Raw genomic sequence first — 21179 nt, 5'->3', positions numbered from 1 at the left:
GAACTATTTGTAAGGTCAACAGAGATTAATGCAGGATGGCAGGCGAGGTTACCACGGGGATTTCTAGAGAATTCCACCCTCTCAAAAAGGGTCACGATTATTATTTTCTTAATTACAGTAAGAAACCACAGGCGCAATTTTTACAGCACAAACTCTGCGGGTGTTAACGGTGTAAATGAAGGAATTCATTTTGACAACCGGTAACTTATTTGAGTGCTGCTGACTCCCACCATGGCTTCCATGCTACGGCCAGGAACACAGAACCACCGCACCCACTTTACTGTGGCGTCTCAAAGTTTTAACAGGACGCACACCAAAGAGAAAACACGTAAGTCTGAGTGTGCACTACGAATTTTGCTTTTTCTTGCTTGAAGAAATGATTTTAGAATAGAATCATTTTGGTGGGAAGAGACCTAAATGCACCTGGCTCTGATTTTCCACCAGACACCCTGCACGCCTCCCCACGCCCTCATGGCCGGTACGGTTTTCTCCAGCTCCACATCCCGAAAGGTCTGTGCGCGAATACGCGACCCCGGCAGCGCCCAGCCCTGCGCGAACGACTCCACCGAGAGCAGGAGCCGCCGCGCGCTGAGCGTGCAGGGAGCCAAGGGGAGACACCTCCTGCCCCACCCGAGCGCTGGGCCACTCACACGTGTGCCTGGCCAGGGAGTAATTGGACCCGCCGCTGGTCAGCCCGAAGCCCTCGGGAATCTGGCTGGAGCTCCGGGGCCGCGTGAGCAGCTTCGGGGGCTCGATCTCGGCCCCGAACTCGGCGCCGATCACGCCCAGCAGGACGATGGCCGTCGCCTGCTTCCGCCGCTCCTCGTACGACGTCGACATCTTCTTCATTTGGGGGAGGCCGGACAGACAACCTACCACGGAAAGGGAGAAACGGGAGAAAAACCAAAAGTGAGGGTTTTCATTAATATTGCAAACAACGTTGTGTTTCCCAGTAAAATAAAACAGATTTTCATTTAACTTCAATCGCATCTTCAGGACCATTACTGCCCTTACCCGGATTTTTGGCTGGTGAGGATGATTCCATTTTACTTTTCAAAACAACACATGACAAAAGTCTAAACACCACCTATTTCCAGGCCTGTGTCCAATGAAACCCCCTCCAAAACCCACCAAGATATCACAGGAAAAAAGAGCCACCAGCAATCTGCCTAATTTATATTTTAATTTGTTCACTTGAGAAAAGATCCACAAAATCCTGGTGCTGCACGGCTCCCTCTGCTCCCGAGGCTCACGTGGCTGGGCAGGAACAGCACAGAACCCACGGGGAAGGGAACCAGATTGAGAACCTGTCTGCACAAACCCTCCCGGTGCAGGGAAGGCGCTGTGCGGGGACAGCGACGCGCGGCCGCGGGGAGGGAAACAGCGGCCAGCTCAACAATGGCAGGGGAGGAAAGAAAGGAGAGCAAAAAATCAATAGTAACTGCCTGAAGAGAAAGAAAGATGAAAATGGGCTGGAACAGACAAAGCCAAACGTGTAACAGCTTTAATCGGTTAGCGACGGCTCAGCCCAGTCCCGCCATCTGCAGACACCGGCTCCTCGTTACCGCTTGCACATGGGCCCCGCGCCGTCCCCACGGGGCACCGGGGGTCCCGCACACCCCGCCTGGGGTGTCCCCACCCAGGGACACCGCTGTCACCAGCCAAGGGCCACCGCCAGCCCAGGTGCTCAGCGCCAGCCCGCCTGACAGCTCGGATCAAGATGAATTGGCACCAACTCCTGATCCAAGATTGTTTTATAGAGTTTAATTTCGTTTCTTCCCCTGCTTGGATGAGCACAGCCCCGGTTATGGATTCCTATTCTAACACGGCCACCAGCAGCTGCCGGGCAGGGCTGGGGACACCATGGGCGGCGAGTGGTGACCTGCTGTGGGCTGAACACAAACCCACCCGTGGGCTGAACACAAACCCACCCGTGGGCTGCTTCCACTTGGAAACTGGTGCTGCACCGTCCCACCTTTCGCTTGATTCCAGCAAGGTGAAGTCAGCCCTTCGCTGGATCCCAAGATGGATGTCGGAGCATCCTTCAAATCACAGGCCTGGCTCAGCAGAACTTTCCCGTTTCAATGTGAACGGCAAACACCGAACCAGTGGGCGGCCCTGAGCCCCAGTGGGACAGGAGCTCCATCGCTGCATGGCACACAATGCTGCGTTCAGTCTGACAGCCCGCTACGTCTGGAATTAACACGGGATCCCGAGGGAAAACGGAGCCGGTTCCCCGGCTCCAGCGCCCGGATGCGGAGGAGACGACTCTTGAGGAGCCAAACTATCAGTTCCAACCAGAGCGCGGTGGGGAATATTCTCAGAGGGTTTCGTGAGCGATGCGGTGTGTGTCAGTCTCTACCCTGCTCACTGCTGTAACGTGGCATCTTCTGCCTCAAAAAAACCCAAATAAACCCAAGAAACTATAAAAACACCAAACCAACAAAGAACCCCAAACCCCGACCCTCTCCCTGGTAACACCCCTTCCCAAAACCTCCACATAACAGAGGAAAAAAACCTCTAAATATTTTTGCCCCCCATCCCTTTGATTTTTTAATTACTAGCAGAAACATGCAGTTAATTGCAATGATTTCCTAGAAATAAACTGACAGCCAGTTGGGAGATCTTCAAATGAAATAACGTCTCTAGAAGCAGTCCTTCCTGCACTTCCATTTGTCTCAGGAAAACGCGGTATTTTCTCAGCGCGCCGTGCCTCCGTTTAATCACGCTAACGGGTGACACGCAGATCCATTTTCTTGACAGGACGGTTGATCACCCTATCACAGGGAGAAAATTAATAACCTCAAATAGCTCTATGTGGAAAACAGAAGCTGCCCTGCTCAAAGGACAAAAAACCTCCTGCATTTCAGCTGTAAAAATAACACAGTTCCCACTGCACGCACCCAAGAGGAACCCGCGGCGGCCACGGTAAACAGCCCAAAATATCTCCATCTGGGAGAATCACACGTCCACAAGTGCTGAGAGGAGCCAGCGTCACAGATAGGAAGCGCGTTTAGGAAGCCTTTAAAACACAGGTAAAATCTTTCTGAAGTTTAAATTGTTTAAAAGGCTGTGAGGTATTGATCACTTCATTTAAAACCAGAGTGCAGCCACGAGGTCAGGCTAAATCTAACAGTTTGAAGCACTTTACTAAATAACTCCAAAGATCGCGTTAATTGGCTTTGCACAGTTCTTGGGTAAAATTAATTTTATCCTAGCTTACAATAAAAGGATTAAAAGACAAATTAAGTTGTGCAGGTTTAAGTGGAGCGGGAATCAATGGATTTGAGCGAGGGCTGAGCGGCTGCCGGCCGGCCGGGCTGGATCTGCCCATGCAGCAGTGTCCTGGGACACGGACTCCTGCTCTCCAGCCTCTTCCTCCCTTCCAGCTCTGACAAAAACACACAGGTCAATCCAGAAAGTCCTCAGTCCTTCCACACGACACTAGGGAAGACACAAACACCCAAACTTATCAGCAACAACCTGCGCACCGGGAGCTGTCAGCCTTCCTCTGCGCTAAAGGGACACGGGGAAAGAACACAGAGGAGCTATGGGAGAGAGCTTTGTTTCATCTTGGCTGTCAATAATCACAACCACTTCTTCACGTCAAGTGTACTATTTTCTTACACTAAACACATTCACATAAAGCTGCTTTGCTTGTGACCTCGAGAGGAAACTGCAGAAACCTTTCAGAAAACTGTATGCTAAACATGCCTATGAGAAATACCTTTACCTTTAATAGCTCATGGTTCTTAAACCAGCCGAAGCCATGCTGCATGCTTGCCTACAATTCTAGTTTTTAAGCTACGTACAGAAGAATAATTACAGTAATTTCAGCACCTCCTGGAAGCTCACAAGAAATCAGAACCGAAAAATATGACGAGGAAATAACAACAACAGCAAGCAATCAGGAGAAGAATGCAGAACGGCTGCTGGGCAGCGTGGCCATTGCTGCAGAGGCAGCTCCCTCCTCCGGCACGGCCGGGAAGGGCTGGGACGCGCCGGGGACACGCTGGGGACACGCCAGGGACACGCTGGGGACACGCCAGGGACACGCAGCCATGCCCACGGGCTCACCAGCGAGCTCCTCACCATATAGCGCTACAGAAACATCCAGTGGCCCCACACAGTTTACCTGTGAATATGGAAACCTGACATGTGCCCAAAGCTGCGACCCTCACCCTTACAAACCAGAACCACTCCATTCAACAGACCTGAGATCCACACAACCTATTTTGTAAGAGGTCTTGTTACTGTTCCTATAATTGAGACAAGAACTATAAAAGACTAAAACCAAACTACGCTGCAGCTTCACCCAGATATAGTTGAAATGCACACCGCTGGAATGACATCTATGCAATACAACTAGAGACATTTTAGTGTGATAGCAATTAGTATTTTCAAATGAAATCTGTGTTTTCCAAAGGTATCTGCTAAAGCACTGTCAGCCAGGGAAGGGGCCACACGAGAACCAACGTGTGTCTATTGTTCTCCCTGATGAGGTACACACTTCAAAACAGAGATATGTATGTTTAGATAGCAAAAAAGGGCTTGATAAAACCACTTGAAAACAGATTCAGGTAAGGATGAGCAGAACCACTGTGGAACAAACCCAAAGGCTGTTTTCTGGGGGTTTGGTTTGTTTTCCTCCCTATCAGCACGCTGATTTCTTTGATAACACCTGTCCTGCTATTTTCTTCATGTGTCCACAACAAAGTACTTGAAAATACTCCACATCATTTTTCTGACCGTTCACAGGACACTGCCCGGCAGACAGGTCTGTTAACCGCAGGACACTGTACATCAGACAGGTCTGTTAACCGCAGGACAGTGCCCGGCAGACAGGTCTGTTAACCGCAGGACAGTGCCCGGCAGACAGGTCTGTTAACCGCAGGACAGTGCCCGGCAGACAGGTCTGTTAACCGCAGGACAGCGCCCGGCAGACAGGTCTGTTAACCGCAGGACAGTGCCCGGCAGACAGGTCTGTTAACCGCAGGACAGCGCCCGGCAGACAGGTCTGTTAACCGCAGGACACTGTACATCAGACAGGTCTGTTAACCGCAGGACAGTGCCCGGCAGACAGGTCTGTTAACCGCAGGACAGTGCCCGGCAGACAGGTCTGTTAACCGCAGGACAGTGCCCGGCAGACAGGTCTGTTAACCGCAGGACAGCGCCCGGCAGACAGGTCTGTTAACCGCAGGACAGTGCCCGGCAGACAGGTCTGTTAACCGCAGGACAGCGCCCGGCAGACAGGTCTGTTAACCGCAGGACAGCGCCCGGCAGACAGGTCTGTTAACCGCAGGACAGCGCCCGGCAGACAGGTCTGTTAACCGCAGGACAGCGCCCGGCAGACAGGTCTGTTAACCGCAGGACAGCGCCCGGCAGACAGGTCTGTTAACCGCAGGACAGCGCCCGGCAGACAGGTCTGTTAACCGCAGGACAGCGCCCGGCAGACAGGTCTGTTAACCGCAGGACAGCGCCCGGCAGACAGGTCTGTTAACCGCAGGACAGCGCCCGGCAGACAGGTCTGTTAACCGCAGGACACTGCCCGGCAGACAGGTCTGTTAACCGCAGGACAGTGCCCGGCAGACAGGTCCGTTAACCGCAGGACAGTGCCCAGCAGACAGGTCCGTTAACCGCAGGACACTGTACATCAGACAGGTCTGTTAACCGCAGGACAGTGCCCGGCAGACAGGTCCGTTAACCGCAGGACAGTGCCCAGCAGACAGGTCTGTTAACCGCAGGACAGTGCCCGGCAGACAGGTCTGTTAACCGCAGGACACTGTACATCAGACAGGTCTGTTAACCGCAGGACAGCGCCCGGCAGACAGGTCTGTTAACCGCAGGACAGCGCCCGGCAGACAGGTCTGTTAACCGCAGGACAGCGCCCGGCAGACAGGTCTGTTAACCGCAGGACAGCGCCCGGCAGACAGGTCTGTTAACCGCAGGACACTGTACATCAGACAGGTCTGTTAACCGCAGGACAGTGCCCGGCAGACAGGCCTGTTAACCGCAGGACACTGTACATCAGACAGGTCTGTTAACCGCAGGACACTGTACATCAGACAGGTCTGTTAACCGCAGGACACTGTACATCAGACAGGTCTGTTAACCGCTGGTGTGTGCTGCCAAGGGCAGGACATTTGCTGCTCTGCTTTCTGACAATATTCCCCAGTGATGCCAGCAACACGGCGGCGGCCGGAGACGGGAGACCCGGCAAACCCCTCACGGTGAGCAATGGCACTGATCAGGTAAGCACAGAATACTCTTTTTAGAGACAGCTGGAACCACAAAAACACCTACAGAAAATGAAAAAAGGTTCATCTCTGTTAAATGTTTCCTGTAAGGCCTTGTCTCAAATCAGAGGTCTGAGCACAGGGATGTCGGAGCCCCCAGATCATCCTCACCATATGCTGTGAAACGGTCATTTTCGGGCTAACAAACCCTGTCGGGAACCTGTTCACCTCCAGCCAAAGTGCTACAGAGCGGCTCCTGGCAGCCCAAGGGTTAAGCCGCCGATTTTCTGCTGTGGAGGTGGTGCTACTTTAAGCCAACAGTGTTTAAATCCAGCCCCACACCATCGATCCAGCTGCTCTGCTCAAGGTGAGACCAAATCAACCTGTCGGAAGCTCTGAGCAATAGGCCTGGTGGTGCTCAGCGTCCTCAGCCCCGCATCATGCTAAATCGGCAGTGGATCGCTCTTCCGCAGAGCCGGAATCAGCCCAAAGCCCAGCTCAGCCCAAAGCCTCGCTTAAACCCAGCCATGGATTATACGTATTAGCTCCTTTCATGCAGTTACACACTCCCATCTGGCCTCACCGCAACTCTTCTGCAGGAGGAAACACTGATGCGAGCACCAATTAGCACCTTCTAACGAGGCGATACGAAGCCAGCAGCAACCTGACCCCGCGTCCACAACCGCGGGTCCTGACGCCGCTGCTGTCGATCACCGTCCGAAAACCCCCAGACCTTTAACAGTTACACCTGAAGCAAGTAAAGCAACACCACATTTGATTTTGGAGCACACAGAGAGAGCTTTCCCTGCTTTCTCTCACCAATAAACGTCCCTTTTTTCGGAGGTGCTCAAAGCGTCAAAAAGCAAGTGTACTACAAGTATCTAACCAACTAAAGCCGGATGAATGCAAATGTAAGGCATTATTTTCAACAGCATTTAACAAGCTGTTAACAAGACAAGTGTAGAGTTTTGGATCTCTCTAGACATAGGTGAGACTTCAGTAACACCAGAACAGATCTGGACTTCACATTCTGACGTACGATTATTATTTTATTGAAAGGAACGTTAAGAGTAAAACTATTCTACATGATAACCATTTTGAAACCTAACGGCAACTTTTCTGATGCTTTATGAAAAGATGTTGCTCCCATTGGAAATCAATAGGAAGGCAGAAGAAATTAGATAGCTGTGATTTGCCAGGGAATCAATAAGAAATAGAGCGATATTAGAATGCACGTTCTTTCACTTCTACATATTAAAATTCGACCCACAGGTGAACAAAACTTCCAGAATTTACGGGTGACATCCCGTGAGGTGCCATTGTATTTTTCGAAGGTACCTATCATATCATGTCTGACAATGTAAGGTATTTTGCTTTTAAGATCTTCCTGTTTCTGACAGATGAAAATACACTCCTGCTGCTTCAAGGTGTTATTTGCAGTGATCGAACACTGCTTCACGAACGTGCTGCGGCACAGCAAATCCCTGCTGAATGTTTATACGCGGGCATCTCCTATGGCGCTTTGCACCAGCCATCCCGGGGGGTACTTCAGGTGCAAAGGCACTGAACCCCCCAAAATGTCCACGGACAGAGGGAAGCTTCCAGCACCCCTCAGCACGGGAGTCCACGGACACGGGCAGACACAGCCCAGGCTTCATTTACTGCTTGGTTAGACCAGTATTCTTCGATAGGCACACACATTTCGTGCGAGCTGTAGCAGACTTTACCTTGCAGGGGGATCATTTCAAGCCGAGGAGCCGTAATCCCCGTTTTACGCGATCCCGGAGGCTCCCGATGCGTGTGTGCTGAACGCACGCCACGCTCCGTTTGCCTTTCAGTCAATTAAGCTTTAAGCTGTCAGCAAACAAGACTTTTAAGTTAATTTTGAATGGCCACAAATCAAGCTGAAGGTTGTGAAAGGGCACGCTCGCATGCCGGCATGAGAAAGGCACTTTAATTGCCTCTGAATAGCTATTATATGCTGCAATTTGCCTATTGAATCTTAGATGATCTATTTATTTCGCAAAGTGCAAAGACTGGTGAAAGAATTAAGTGCGTGAACTTTAATCACCTTCTCTCTTGCGTAAGTAGGTAAAATCAAAGTCTTTGCATATAAGAAGTACGACTGGAAGCACAATCTTTTAGCGCAGTTCAATACGGTTGCGTTATATTGTATTTTTGAACGGTGCCAGCTGTCCAAACTACAGCTGGCGTGTGGAACGAGCCACCTCCGGCGCAATAACGTATTGCCGGTTTTTTAATCACAAGTAACTGGCTGATCAACAATTCCTGCACCCACAGCTTCACCGAGTGGTGAGAGATGCTCCGTACCCACACAGCAAAGTCTGCCCGCATTTGGGTCTTTTAATAAGCTATATGTAATTATTAATTAAAACAGGCTTTGACATTTTAAACCTTATTAACATCTATGGCATTTTTCACCAGCAAGTCTAAAAAGGCAAATTGAACAAGCGCAGAGGTTTCAGGTCTTTGCTTTCCACCACCACTCCACTGTTGGGGAACCAGTATCACCTCAGGGCAACGGCGTCCAGACACCTCAGCAATAACACCGCCAGTTCACAACCGTTATTACTCCTGGCGATGCGGTAAATCCATATTCTGCAATGAAGTTACCGGATGACAGGTGGAAAAGAGCTTACTTGTCGCATAAAGAAGACAGCAATCTCAAACCACAGATGCCCAGTAAACTTACACAAAAAAAGCCTTCCCAAATTTCACAAGTTGCTTCCAACACTAAAGGAAACCTTAAAGAACTTGTAGGTTATATTTACTAATATACTGGTCATCAATTAAATGTTTCATGTAATAGTAAATAGCACAAGATAACAGTAATCTCCACATGGAGAGCCCAGGAAACCCCACGCTGCAGCGTCTCTGCCTAATGTCGCCGAGCGAAGACGAGCGGGCAGAAGGACGCAATTACGGTATGAATAGTTCTCTAAGACAAAGAGAGCTCACTTTTCCCATTCAACGGGATTTCTGAGAGCAGCTGTGGCACAAAGGGAGAGGGGGCAGCGCTGGAAGCAGACATCTGCCACCACCGACAGCGCGCAGCCACAGACACAGCGGGGCTGGTACCCCGCAATGGCGTGCAAAGCACGCACCGACCTCCATGGGTGTGCACCCTGCAACAGCGTGCAAAGCACGCACCGACCTCCACGGGCGTGCACCCCGCAACGGCGTGCAAAGCACGCACCGACCTCCACGGGCGTGCACCCCGCAACGGCGTGCAAAGCACGCACCGACCTCCATGGGCGTACACCCCGCAACGGCGTGCAAAGCATCACCGACCTCCATGGGCGTGCACCCCGCAACGGCGTGCAAAGCACGCACCGACCTCCATGGGCGTGCACCCCGCAACGGCGTGCAAAGCATCACCGACCTCCATGGGCGTGCACCCCGCAACGGCGTGCAAAGCACACACCGACCTCCATGGGCGTGCAGCCCGCAACGGCGTGCAAAGCATCACCGACCTCCACGGGCGTGCACCCCGCAACAGCGTGCAAAGCACACACCGACCTCCATGGGCGTGCACCCCGCAACAGCGTGCAAAGCATCACCGACCTCCACGGGCGTGCACCCCGCAACAGCGTGCAAAGCACACACCGACCTCCATGGGCATGCAGCCCGCAACAGCGTGCAAAGCACACACTGACCTCCACGGGCATGCAGCCCGCAACAGCGTGCAAAGCACACACTGACCTCCACGGGCGTGCAGCCCGCAACAGCGTGCAAAGCACACACTGACCTCCACGGGCGTGCACCCCGCAACAGCGTGCAAAGCACACACTGACCTCCACGGGCGTGCACCTCGCAACAGCGTGCAAAGCACACACTGACCTCCATGGGCGTGCACCTCGCAACAGCGTGCAAAGCACACACCGACCTCCGTGGGCGTGCACCTCGCAACGGCGTGCAAAGCACACACCGACCTCCATGTGCAGCCCACACTGGTGTGCAAAGCACACCAGCGCTACTCTGTGCAGACAGCCCGTCAATGCCGCCCTTAGCACGACCACTACACCAAGAAGCTTCGTTGTCCTTTTAGAACAGGGTCACGTTTCATTTGTATCAAAACTTGTTTTTGTATTCCACCAGCAGTAATTCTGTCTCAGGCAACTTCAACCAGAGACTTGACCCGAAACCAGAGCTGCCATAGAAACTGTCTGAGATCAACAGGAAGAACCAGTTTTCTGTTAGACTTCCCAAAAAGCTGCACAAAGCCTAGTCCATGAGAAGACAGCTTTCGCGATCTATAATCTGCAGTATGCTATACTAAAATACACTGAAGTCATTCCAATTTCAAGGATATTGATATTTAGCATATAGGTATTTTGCTTAGACACTATGTAAATCAGCATTAAAAAAGATCAAAAGATAACTGCTTATAATTAAAACACCCATTTCCTATGGTCTGTCACTTCAGAACATGCCTTTGTCTGTGCTCACCTGCAGCGGTGCCATCCCAGCCCATCCAAACCCAGTGTTCTCATGTCTGTGCTCACCTGCGGCAGTGCCATCCCAGCCCATCCAAACCCGGTGTTCCCATGTCTGTGCTCACCTGCGGCGGTGCCATCCCAGCCCATCCAAACCCGGTGTTCCCATGTCTGTGCTCACCTGCGGCGGTGCCATCCCAGCCCATCCAAAGCCCGTGTTCCCATGTCTGTGCTCACCTGCGGCGGTGCCATCCCAGCCCATCCAAAGCCCGTGTTCCCGCGGCGGTGCTCACCTGCGGCAGTGCCATCCCAGCCCATCCAAAGCCCATGTTCCCGTGTCTGCTCACCTGCGGCGGTGCCATCCCAGCCCATCCAAAGCCCGTGTTCCCATGTCTGTGCTCACCTGCGGCAGTGCCATCCCAGCCATCCAAAGCCCGTGTTCCCGCGGCGGTGCCATCCCACCCCATCCAAAGCCCGTGTTCCCGTGTCTGTGCTCACCTGCGGCAGTGCCATCCCAGCCCATCCAAAGCCCGTGTTCCCGTGTCTGTGCTCACCTGCGGCGGTGCCATCCCAGCCCATCCAAAGCCCGTGTTCCCGCGGTGGTGCTCACCTGCGGCGATGTCGTCCTCGGCCAGGTCGTGCTCCTCCTCCTGCGCCTTGGCCTCTGCGCCCAGCGTGTCCGGGCTGGCGCTCCCGGGCTGCACGGCCTCCGTGGGCACTCCCGCTGGAACAGGCAGACACCCGCTACAGTCAGTGAACAACACCCTCACCGCAGGAAAATCAAATCATCCTGTGCTATTGTGAACCACGCAGTGCAACGCCACTAAACAGATAAAGAGCAACCGCCTTCCCATTTCCCTTCACACTGTATACACAAAATTATCCTTTAAGAGTCCTTTCCACACTGTAAATATCTCTCGGTTTTTATTCTTTTTCTGACTTCTTCCAGCAGCATTAAAAATATTAGATACACATCTTACAGACTAACAACCATATACACTGGTATTAGGAACTAACACCATTATTACAATTCAATATTTACTGCAGCACCCTAAGCTTATTATTCATTTGATACACTGAAATGTTGCAGCACAGAATTATTTGCCTTATCCCCTTCTGCTCTTTTAAATCAAACTTTGCAGGAGCAAGATGATCAACCTCCAACATAAACAGCAAAGTCTTGGGGGCCCAATCAAACTCCCTTTACTTCAATGAGATGTCCCATTTCAACTGATGGCAGTTTAAGTTTTACTCAATTAATCTAGCTCTAAGGCCATTTTTCTATCTGCAGCAGCATCACCAATCTCAGAACGCGTCTGTTCCTCGTTGCAGAGCCAGCACCCCGAGCGTGCCGCGTCCCACCACACAGCAAACATTCACACTAACTGAGGTAAAAGACATTAAATACAAGCATGATATTCAGCAAAGAAATCCCTGGGAAAGGAGAATTCAATTTGCAGAATCCATTTGATGCTGAAGATGGTCCCTGCTCTTTAAACTCAGCACGCAGAGAAGGGCAGCAGCATTTTTCCCTTTCTGAACGTCATCTGAAAACACATCCCCATGGCAAACGCCCCAGGACCACCAGCACCTCAGAAACAACTGTGTGCTGTGAAAAGGAGGAGCAGACAAGGCCAGGGCAAATATTTACAGTCGTATGACAACGTTGGTAGCTACAAGATGAAGCCTTGGAAGCTTAGCTGTCCTCCTCCCTGCGGGAGCCTGAGCACCACCGACACCTGCAGCATCTCCACAGGTTTAACCCACAGCACCACTTGCCCAGCCCTCCTGCGTGACGCAGGGTCACAGGCTCACACGCCAACGTGGGACTGCAGGGCCCAACCAAACCCCGGATCTATCGCTCCCCGCACACAGCGATGTGAAGCTCAGGGCAACGTGGCCAAGCAGGAGCCGCCTGTATGCTGGAGACCAAAGGGGAAAGAACCTCTGCCCCTCTATTAGTGATCACCGCTTGTTTTAATCAAAACACCCCTGTTAACGGGTAAGGGAAACACTCTACATCATGCATGAGAACTATTGCAGAGCAACAATATATGCTGGACACAAATATGCTGCTATTAACTTCTGCCCCTGCATCCAGAGGCAAAACAGAGAGAAGTGGAGGATAAAGGAATCAAAGCAATATTTAGCTTTCATATTTCTTCTCCTCTTCTGGTATAAAACTACCCTGCTCACAAGTTCATAAACAGTTCTTATCCCCTTCAATTCCTCCCCAGACCTTTTAAAATGTGTCTTACAATGTAACTGATACGCACACTTCACTGACAGCAGCACATTTGGAGCCTCTATTTTGTTTCTCATATCATATTCTTCAGGGTGTCAGCATCTTTAAGTCCATTCACATGGACAATAAGACTTAAATGCCTCCTCAGCCCTGTCATTCAGGAGAACCAAACTCTGTAACCTTAATTCACATAGTTTATTTATATTAACTGTGTTCAAAACTAACTCCAATTTGCTAGTCCTGAGCTGTTTGACAGGTAGCAGCTACTCCTGAGCGTAAAGGGCAGCTCTAGTTGTATTCTACAAACTGAGTCCAGCTGACCTCCGAATCAGTTAAAAATGATCCGAACACCCAAACTGGCCCGAACACCTGCCAAGGCGAATCGCGCTCTGTGCCCCGACCAGGCACCCGCTACACGCTGTAACCAGCAACAGCTCCATCTGACCAACAAATCCTCAGCATCGCTTTAAATAACCGCTTCCGTGTCATTTACACGTTCCATTTAGATTTAATAACATTATTACGCATCTCTCAAAAATCAATTGGTGTTTAATAAGATCTTTCTCTGAACAGAAACCACATTCGTCGGTGGAAAGATAATCTCATCTTTAGGAAAGATGAACACCTACAACTTAGAAGCAAATGTTCTCATCCACTAAAGCATGAATTTTTACTGGTTTGCTATATCAGGCAGATGCTTTTGGACATTATTCTACAAAGGCAAGTTTCTAGCTGGATAATTGACAGGAGTATCTCATGATACTGACAGTTCTTCCAAGAACAAACTCTTAGAGTCCATACAACCTCTGCTTTAATAGCAATGAATTAAACAAAAACACTGGAGAAAAATACAGCAGCTTAGTGGTCAGCAGCTATTTGATGTATTAATATCTGGTCAGCCGTGGCTGTGAACACCAGCCTGGGCAGGAGCTGCACCCAGTGTTGCACAGCCGCTGATGGACACACTGCACCAGCTCCTTCCAGAGGCCTCTTACGCTCCTGGGGTGCCAAAGGATCCTTTATAACAACTCCCGTCATCTAATTATACATTATTTGAAAAGGAACGTCAGTGTTTGACCTTAGATTTTCTCCCCCTAGATTGCAGCACTGTTCATGAGTGTACAATTTGTTTTTTAATTTTTTAAAAATTCTAGTAACCGAGTTTAGTGGTTCAACACGGCATTACTTACGCGATATAACGCTGTCGATGTACTGCGGTAAGTAAGGAGCCCAGGCGTCGATGGTTTCCTTGCGCCCCGCCTGCTCGATGCGCCGGAGCTCGGCCAGCAGCAAGGCCTGCGCCGCCTCCCTCACCTGCAACGCAACCCAGCGCCCGGGCTCAGACACGCTAACACTCACACACCTTGGTTTTAGTCCAAAAGATTCAATGTGCAAGGAAGCTGAGCGATAAAAACACTCGCGGCCAAATGGGATATAAATGCACTTCCCTGATGCATAAGGATATGCGGTAAGCGGACTCGCGTCACTCACACGTTGTAATGGGTTTCCAGCAGTTCCCAAGGAAGCCACCTGAGCACACATCCCTCCCGCACAGGACCCCCGTGTCCCCACCACTCAAACACCCGCTGACAACCCTTCTAGCGGCTGCTGCAGAGATGCTCCGAAATAGAAAGCAACTCAGCAGCCTCTTGAAAAATATGGGGTAAGGTCTCTTTAATTCTAATAAGATCCTTATTGGAATCACCACAGTTTTTAATTTCTGAAAATACATACAGTGTCCAGAAAGTGGGAAAAAGAAGTATTAAAATGTGATCACTTTTTCAACATTTTGACAGGTTAACCGGAAAATTAACTTACTGAATCTGATATAAAACCTGCAGGAACGTGAGCTGGAAAATGATGTTTGTATTTTTTAAAACCAAGTTTCTCTTTTAGCGAATTTACCTGTCAGCTAAAGCCTTCTTATTAAATGTGCTCTCCTGAAGGCCAGATCCATGTTTTGGTAGACATAGCAATGGAATGCGAGGTCATTGATAAGGACGGATGCACATCTCGCAAGAGGGGCCACAAGGAACAGGTGACCAGAAACTGACCAGCAGAGTATAACATCCCATTCAGGTGATACTTCGTATAAAAGCGGGAGATCGAGGATCTCATCCCTTTTCCCTATGGCCGACATTAGCAGAGGACCTTGTGAGTCGTCCCTGCGAATCAAGGCCCAGTGACAGACTGAATCCAGCTCCGGTTGGCTGCAGAGTCCAGTCCAGGACTTTGGGTGCCGGCTCCGCAGTTGTTGGGACTTTCCGGATGGGTTTGGTATATTTTGTATTATTTTCTCTATTTTATCAGGAGCATCAGTAAAACACTTAATTTTTCCAACTCTCTTCTCTCTGTCCTCCTTTCCCTCCCAGTCGCCTGTCCTTAGTGGGGAGAGGGAGGAGAGGGGGTGAGCAATACATCCGCCAGGGTTTCTCGCCACCCCGCAATGCACGCCCGCCCGAGGAAGAGGCGCTCACCTCGAGGCAGCGGTCCTGCCAGCGGCGCGCCAGCATCTCCAGCAGCGGCGGGCGGAACTTGTCGAGGCCCAGCAGGTCGGGCAGCATCACGCAGTGCATGGCGGCCAGCTGGCTCCAGCCTGCGACAAGGGACAGCGTCAGTGGCTCTGCCGGCACCGCCAGCGCGGGGGCGGGAACGCGAGGGGAACCCGCACCGGTGCCGCGGCAGGGCGCCCCAGTGGTGCCCTCTGCCGCGGGCTGCCCCGTCTCTACCGGTGCAGGAGCCACTCCACACGCTCGGGTGGTTAACTTGCACGCTTATGAACACACTCAACACACGCACTAAATACAACAACGAGCCCTTACAAGTATTATGGCCATTTCTTCCCAAAAGCCTAAGCCATGGTTCTGCGTTCAGGATTTAGATGCCCAGTTCAAACCATAATTAGTGTTACTTATTGTACTTATTAATGTCCTACATGCAAGTGTGATAGAATTCTATTACAGAAAACTTTGCATATGAATTGCCACACAGGGTTTTCTGTCCCATTTTAAAGGTACACAAATCTATACCACCACGTTTGTCTACCCTTATCCCCCCATCTAAAGTGTCCTTCACCAGGCGTGTTCATGCTACAACCCTGCAATGTTTCACAGCCAAACCAGTGGTGAGAAGCGCACTGAACTCAAACAACACAGCTTGCAAAGGTGCTTGGAAAGCACTCTATGCAAAAGCATTCTTTCAGTATTATGCTGCTCTACGCCGACTTGAGAAACCGGAGAAATACTTTAGGTGAGCATACAGATCTATATTATTACATTGTCAGCAATACTGAGCATAAAAATCTAAATATTTTAACTAATGAAGCTCTTCATGGTGCTACAACATAATGTCAATTTTCTTTAAATAAAAATGGATTCTACAGAAGAATTTCCAAGTCAAGAGAGCAGTGTTTCTACTGCTTGAGATGCATGAAAGCAGGAATTTACAGCTTAGTAGGAAGGGCATAAAAATTGTGATTTAAAGCAGCTTGTCTACAGGGATACAAGGGGGTGGGTGGTTGGTTTGGCCACCTCCCGGTCCAGAGAGCAGCAAACCCAGAGCCCTCGGACAGCCCATTCCAGGCAGCCCACGGCACAGATCCGCTCACCCCGCCAGCGCTACAAAGGGCTCCAGAATCAACTCCTCCACAACAACACCCTAAACACATCAAATTAAAGCCATAACAATGATAAGGGACATTAGTTGAAAGTAAAAGACAAACAGATAGAAAAGTGAGGAAAGAATACCTTCATTGACTAAGAAACAGGTATGTAAAGGAGGAGCAGTGTCAGAGCCAGAGGGCCCAGCTTCAGTGCTGGAGGCAACAGCAGGAGCGACTTGCAGAGGAAAGAAGAAGAAATAAAGAGAGAAAACAAAAGGAAAGTGAGGAGAGCAGCTTCTGAAAAACAGATTAGTACCACTGAAGAATGAAGAACAAAGCTGGAGGGAACTGTGGTAATATTAACTTAAAAAAACTCTAGGTTTTACAAGAAGTGCGATGCCAGTGAGGAGAAGACATGCAGCTGCAGAGAAACACAAACACCCACAAACTCGCAGCTCTGGAAACAAAGCCATCACACACGTGTCTTCAGATCGCTACATTGGGCTTGACAGCACAGTTCCCCAGGAATTTAAAACAGGAGCTTTGCTGCTGCTCCTTGTGCTTTTTTAGACAGGTGTGGAATTTGCACTGGTGGTTAAACCCCTGAAATAACCCCTTGGCAACCTGGGCCGCCCGCCTGCCACTCGCAAGCATTGCAGCAGGTATTAGCAATAGGGAGTTCTAACAGGTTCCTTTGTGTCCCCACCCAAATGATTTTAAGCCCAAGCACAGCAAGGACTAAGAAGTGCAAGCAGAGCACAGCGTGTCGGAGCACAGGGGAGCAAAGAGGAGAGCCCAGCTCAGGCCCGGTGCTCAGAACCCAACCCTGACGTGTATTGTACAGACTGCAGTGTTTCTTGGTGCAAACGGCATTTAAAAGCAGTTCTAAACATTATACTTCCACTACCATTATCACATGAAAAGATGCGCAGACCTTATGGCACACACATGCTACAACCCGGGGTCAACACGGAGATTTAGGGGTCACTATCCAACACTTCCTTCCTACAGAGAAATTACCATATGTCATGCACAAGCATCTTCAAATTAATGCCGCTCTTTTATTCCGTTGCAGAACAACAATGGGCCGGAGCCCCCGACCCGATGCGGCATTGTCTCGGGAATGGTCTGTTTGCTTTCCCCGCAGTCAGCTCCTTTTGTACCGGGACATCTGCATCACAACTGCTGCTCCCACCGCGCCCCACACGTGCGGCCCAGGGACCGCCGTGCCCTTCGGGGGGCACAACTTCGCTTCAGGACGCGTTCACTAAGCTGCTCGCTCTACGGAAATCACCTGTTTGTAAAAACACGACCCGCTCCGTTCCAAAAGCGAAGCCTTGCCGTGAAGCTTTCCCCTGGTTCTGCTGCAGTTCTCAGCCTTCCTGCAAGGTCGGGGCTCATCCGGGACACACACGGGTCACACCAACCCACAGCAAGGGGGGCACCACATGCATTAATTGTCCCGCTAATTGACTTTCAAGAAGAATAGCACTAGAAACGTATGAGTAGCAAGATGCTGCCGTGGTGCACGGGGGATGTAAAGGGGGACATGAGCAAGCGCCTTCCCCAGAGCAGGCACCACAGGTCACTGGACCTACCAAACGGGACGATTCCGGAACAGGAGCGTTCGTATATGGTTTTGACAGCACGCTGAATTTCACCTTTATCAACTGTCTCTCATGAAGTTTTATATATATATAATATATATATGTATACATATATATACACGTTTCTACCGGATCTCTGTATGCCTGTCCCCCAAATTAGCAAAGCTGTGCGAAAGAGAAATTACAGAGTTGCCATTTGGGAAAGGAAAAACCAGAGTGGAACAACATCTTTAAAAACGAAACACAGACCCTCTCTGTGACAAATGTGCCTTTTCTCCCATCGAATTTGCCATAGAGACATCATCTCTGAGAAACCCTGACCTTTCAAATACTTATCTTTCCAGGAGGAAAAGCAAACAGCTGTAAAACAAAGAAACAAACAAAAACCCCACTAAACCAAAACAGCCACAGATGTTGAGGCAGGAGTCCTGATTTCCCTTTTAATTTAAGCATTTGTCACTGCCTGCTGGTTCTCTGTTCATGTAGCGCCCTCGATCCTCAGATATCAGTTTTGGCCTCTTTTGCACGCAAGTGAAGCAAATCACAGGGTTGATGTAAAAGCCGCCCGCTGTGCTCACTTGCTCCGGAACACAACAGCAGTGGCACAAGGCGGACAGCCAGGGAACCCTGCAGGGGCGCCCGCCGTCACCCCGCATCACCGCACGGGATGACTGCACCAGCTGTGTTAGAACAGCTTCCTCCCCCTTCATAAAAAGGAGAGGAAGTGTATATATACCACGTAGATGTGTTTTACTTATAACATACAGTATGTTAGTGTGCACAGCCCTTAGTTACAGACTTTAAAACTCTACCTATCACCCCAACACCACACTTAAAATATGTACTTATCTGTAAAAATTCCTTGTCAGGGAATGACTTCATGACAGCATCAGCATCTTAGATTCATTCTTAAAAAGACCTTAATCATTAACGTTTTTACCTAGAACGTTACAAATCTTTTTCTTTCCACATAGAAGCTAGCAATATTTTAATCATTTGATAGTGAGGTGATAACTACAGTGTTAAGAGCTCAAGTGACATCAAATTGTTCCAAAGCAAGTCATTTCTTACCTTGCTTAATTTGTCCTTGGGCCGCATGACTGGAAACAGAAGGGGGTGGCTTCGCTTTGGACATCTCGGGGGTGCCTGGCCTAGGAGGCCTGAGCACAAACGGCACATGAAGGAAGGAGGATGGGGAAATAGAGAAAAACAACATTATTTGCTGGAGATACTATGACTAAAACTTCAAAAAGCAACACTATAAAAAACCGTCAGTTTGACAGGGAAAAAAATAGTGTCATTTACAGTTCCTCAGTAAGCTTATTCTTGGTGATTGAAAGTTCATCTGTTTTGATTTATTTAGAATTTGGCTTCATTATAAAGACTCTTTGAAAACAATAAGCACTAAAAAAGAGGATAAAAATAGCCTCTCAGACCTACTGGTGCATATGTTAATACAGCTCTACGTTCTACTAACACTGTAACTTCAGCAACTCCATTCGAAGCAAGAAAAGCATAAGAAAATACTACATTAAGAAAAGCAATAAGCTCATTTCCATCTAGGTCCCCCGGGTTGTCATAGCCATTCAATACAGCAAACCCACAGGAAAATTAAACAAAAGACAAAGCTGTATTGAAACAGAGCTCAAAGGAAGTTGTCCCGCTGGAGCGTCTGCGGTACCTGCTGGGCCCTTTCTTCATGTGGTCCCCGATGAAGGTGGCGTTGGTCATGCTCATCAGCGTGTTGGCCAGCGAGATGACGGAGAGCAGGTGCTGGGTGGTGACGGCGCGGGACACGCCGTAGGTGCCCTTGCCCAGCCCCTCGGTGAGGGACGCCTTGCGCCCCCCCTCCACCCCGCGCGAGGGCTGCCCCACGGGCTGGTTGTAGCCCGGGAGCATCAGGGACATGTGGCCTCCCCGGGACAGGAGCCCGAAGGACACCGAGCAGTGCGGCTTCAGCATCCCGAGGCGATCGAGGCAAAGCTCATCCAGAACAGAATTGAGGCCCCAGGCATGAAGACAGGACATAAAAAGCTTTGCGGTATCCATGGTCAGGTTATACTCTAATAAAGTTAACGGTTTAGATTTGCTAGAGCGATATTCTGGGTCACCGTCTTCTCTCCTCTGTCTTATCGACTCTTCATCCTCATCTTCATCATCGAGAAGATGCTCTTTTATGTTCTCTTTGATGGTTTCCTTGACCTGCTGGAAGAGGACGGCCGCTCGCTTGCCGGTCAGGAAGGAGCCTCCTTTGTCGGCCGCTCCGGCAGCCTTCTGCAGGCTCTCCGGAGCCGTGAGCGCCGTGTTGGGTCTGGAGGCCTCCTCGGTCAGCAGCTGGATGATCAGGGCTTCCACGTCAAAGAACAGCACGTGGATATCTGGGTCTGTTAGGTTGGTCTTTATAGCTTGGACCATCAGGGAGTTATGGGAGTATTTAGGTAAATTCCCCTGAAAAGTCAAAGAAGAAAATTAAATTTCAGTTGCGTTACTTTCTTAACACTCTTCACCAAGTTAATTGGGTAATCAAAGTTCAGGAAACTCACATGATAAAACATGTTATGACAAACATTATAAAACAGCAGAAAATAGTTCTCAAACCGTAATTAATTTTCAGCACTTAAGTTACTTTGGTTCCATTTACATCTATTTACACGTATATTTCAGTAATACTTTTTCTGAACTGTCACACAGCAACAATTACCAAAATGAAAGCAAATCAAGCTCTAGCTCCACCTTCAGCAAGACGTGCAGGAACAGATAACACGTGTCCAACACGGGGGAACAGGAAACCAGATCAACGCTCCTGCCGTTCCTCAGAGTCACAACATCATGAGAGAGGGGGATTTGCTTGTGATGAATATGGATCACAAGCGGATGGACAGGGTTCCCTGTCTGCTCATCCATGCTACAGACTAGCAGAACATGTACAATGGAGCAAACACCTCAGACTCTATGAAATGCTGCTAAATCCAGATTTGAAATAAACTGAACCTGAAAAACCACAGTAGAATGCACACTGAAGTGGGAGGTGGC

General features: G+C 49.8%; 1 protein-coding gene across 4 annotated transcripts in view; it reads right to left on the bottom strand.

Moving 5' to 3' along the window:
• Positions 1-21179, bottom strand: part of LOC136115085 (WD repeat-containing protein 7-like) — a 61364-nt gene that overhangs the window by 20441 nt on the left and 19744 nt on the right. For 2 of the 4 annotated variants that reach the window (XM_065860958.2, XM_065860957.2), the window contains exons 15-21: positions 19828-20594; positions 19218-19306; positions 16685-16774; positions 15416-15534; positions 14129-14252; positions 11304-11417; positions 651-872 (exon numbers count right to left, since the gene is read on the bottom strand). In XM_065860958.2, the coding sequence (XP_065717030.1) occupies positions 651-872; positions 11304-11417; positions 14129-14252; positions 15416-15534; positions 16685-16774; positions 19218-19306; positions 19828-20594 (1525 nt within the window). The remainder of the gene's footprint in view (positions 1-650; positions 873-11303; positions 11418-14128; positions 14253-15415; positions 15535-16684; positions 16775-19217; positions 19307-19827; positions 20595-21179) is intronic. The other 2 variants (XM_065860960.2, XM_065860959.2) reach the window with 2 other exon arrangements.

Source organism: Patagioenas fasciata, chromosome Z, assembly GCF_037038585.1.
Source record: "Patagioenas fasciata isolate bPatFas1 chromosome Z, bPatFas1.hap1, whole genome shotgun sequence".
NCBI classification, from domain to species: domain Eukaryota; kingdom Metazoa; phylum Chordata; class Aves; order Columbiformes; family Columbidae; genus Patagioenas; species Patagioenas fasciata.
This window is presented reverse-complemented; position numbering and strand designations above follow the sequence as displayed.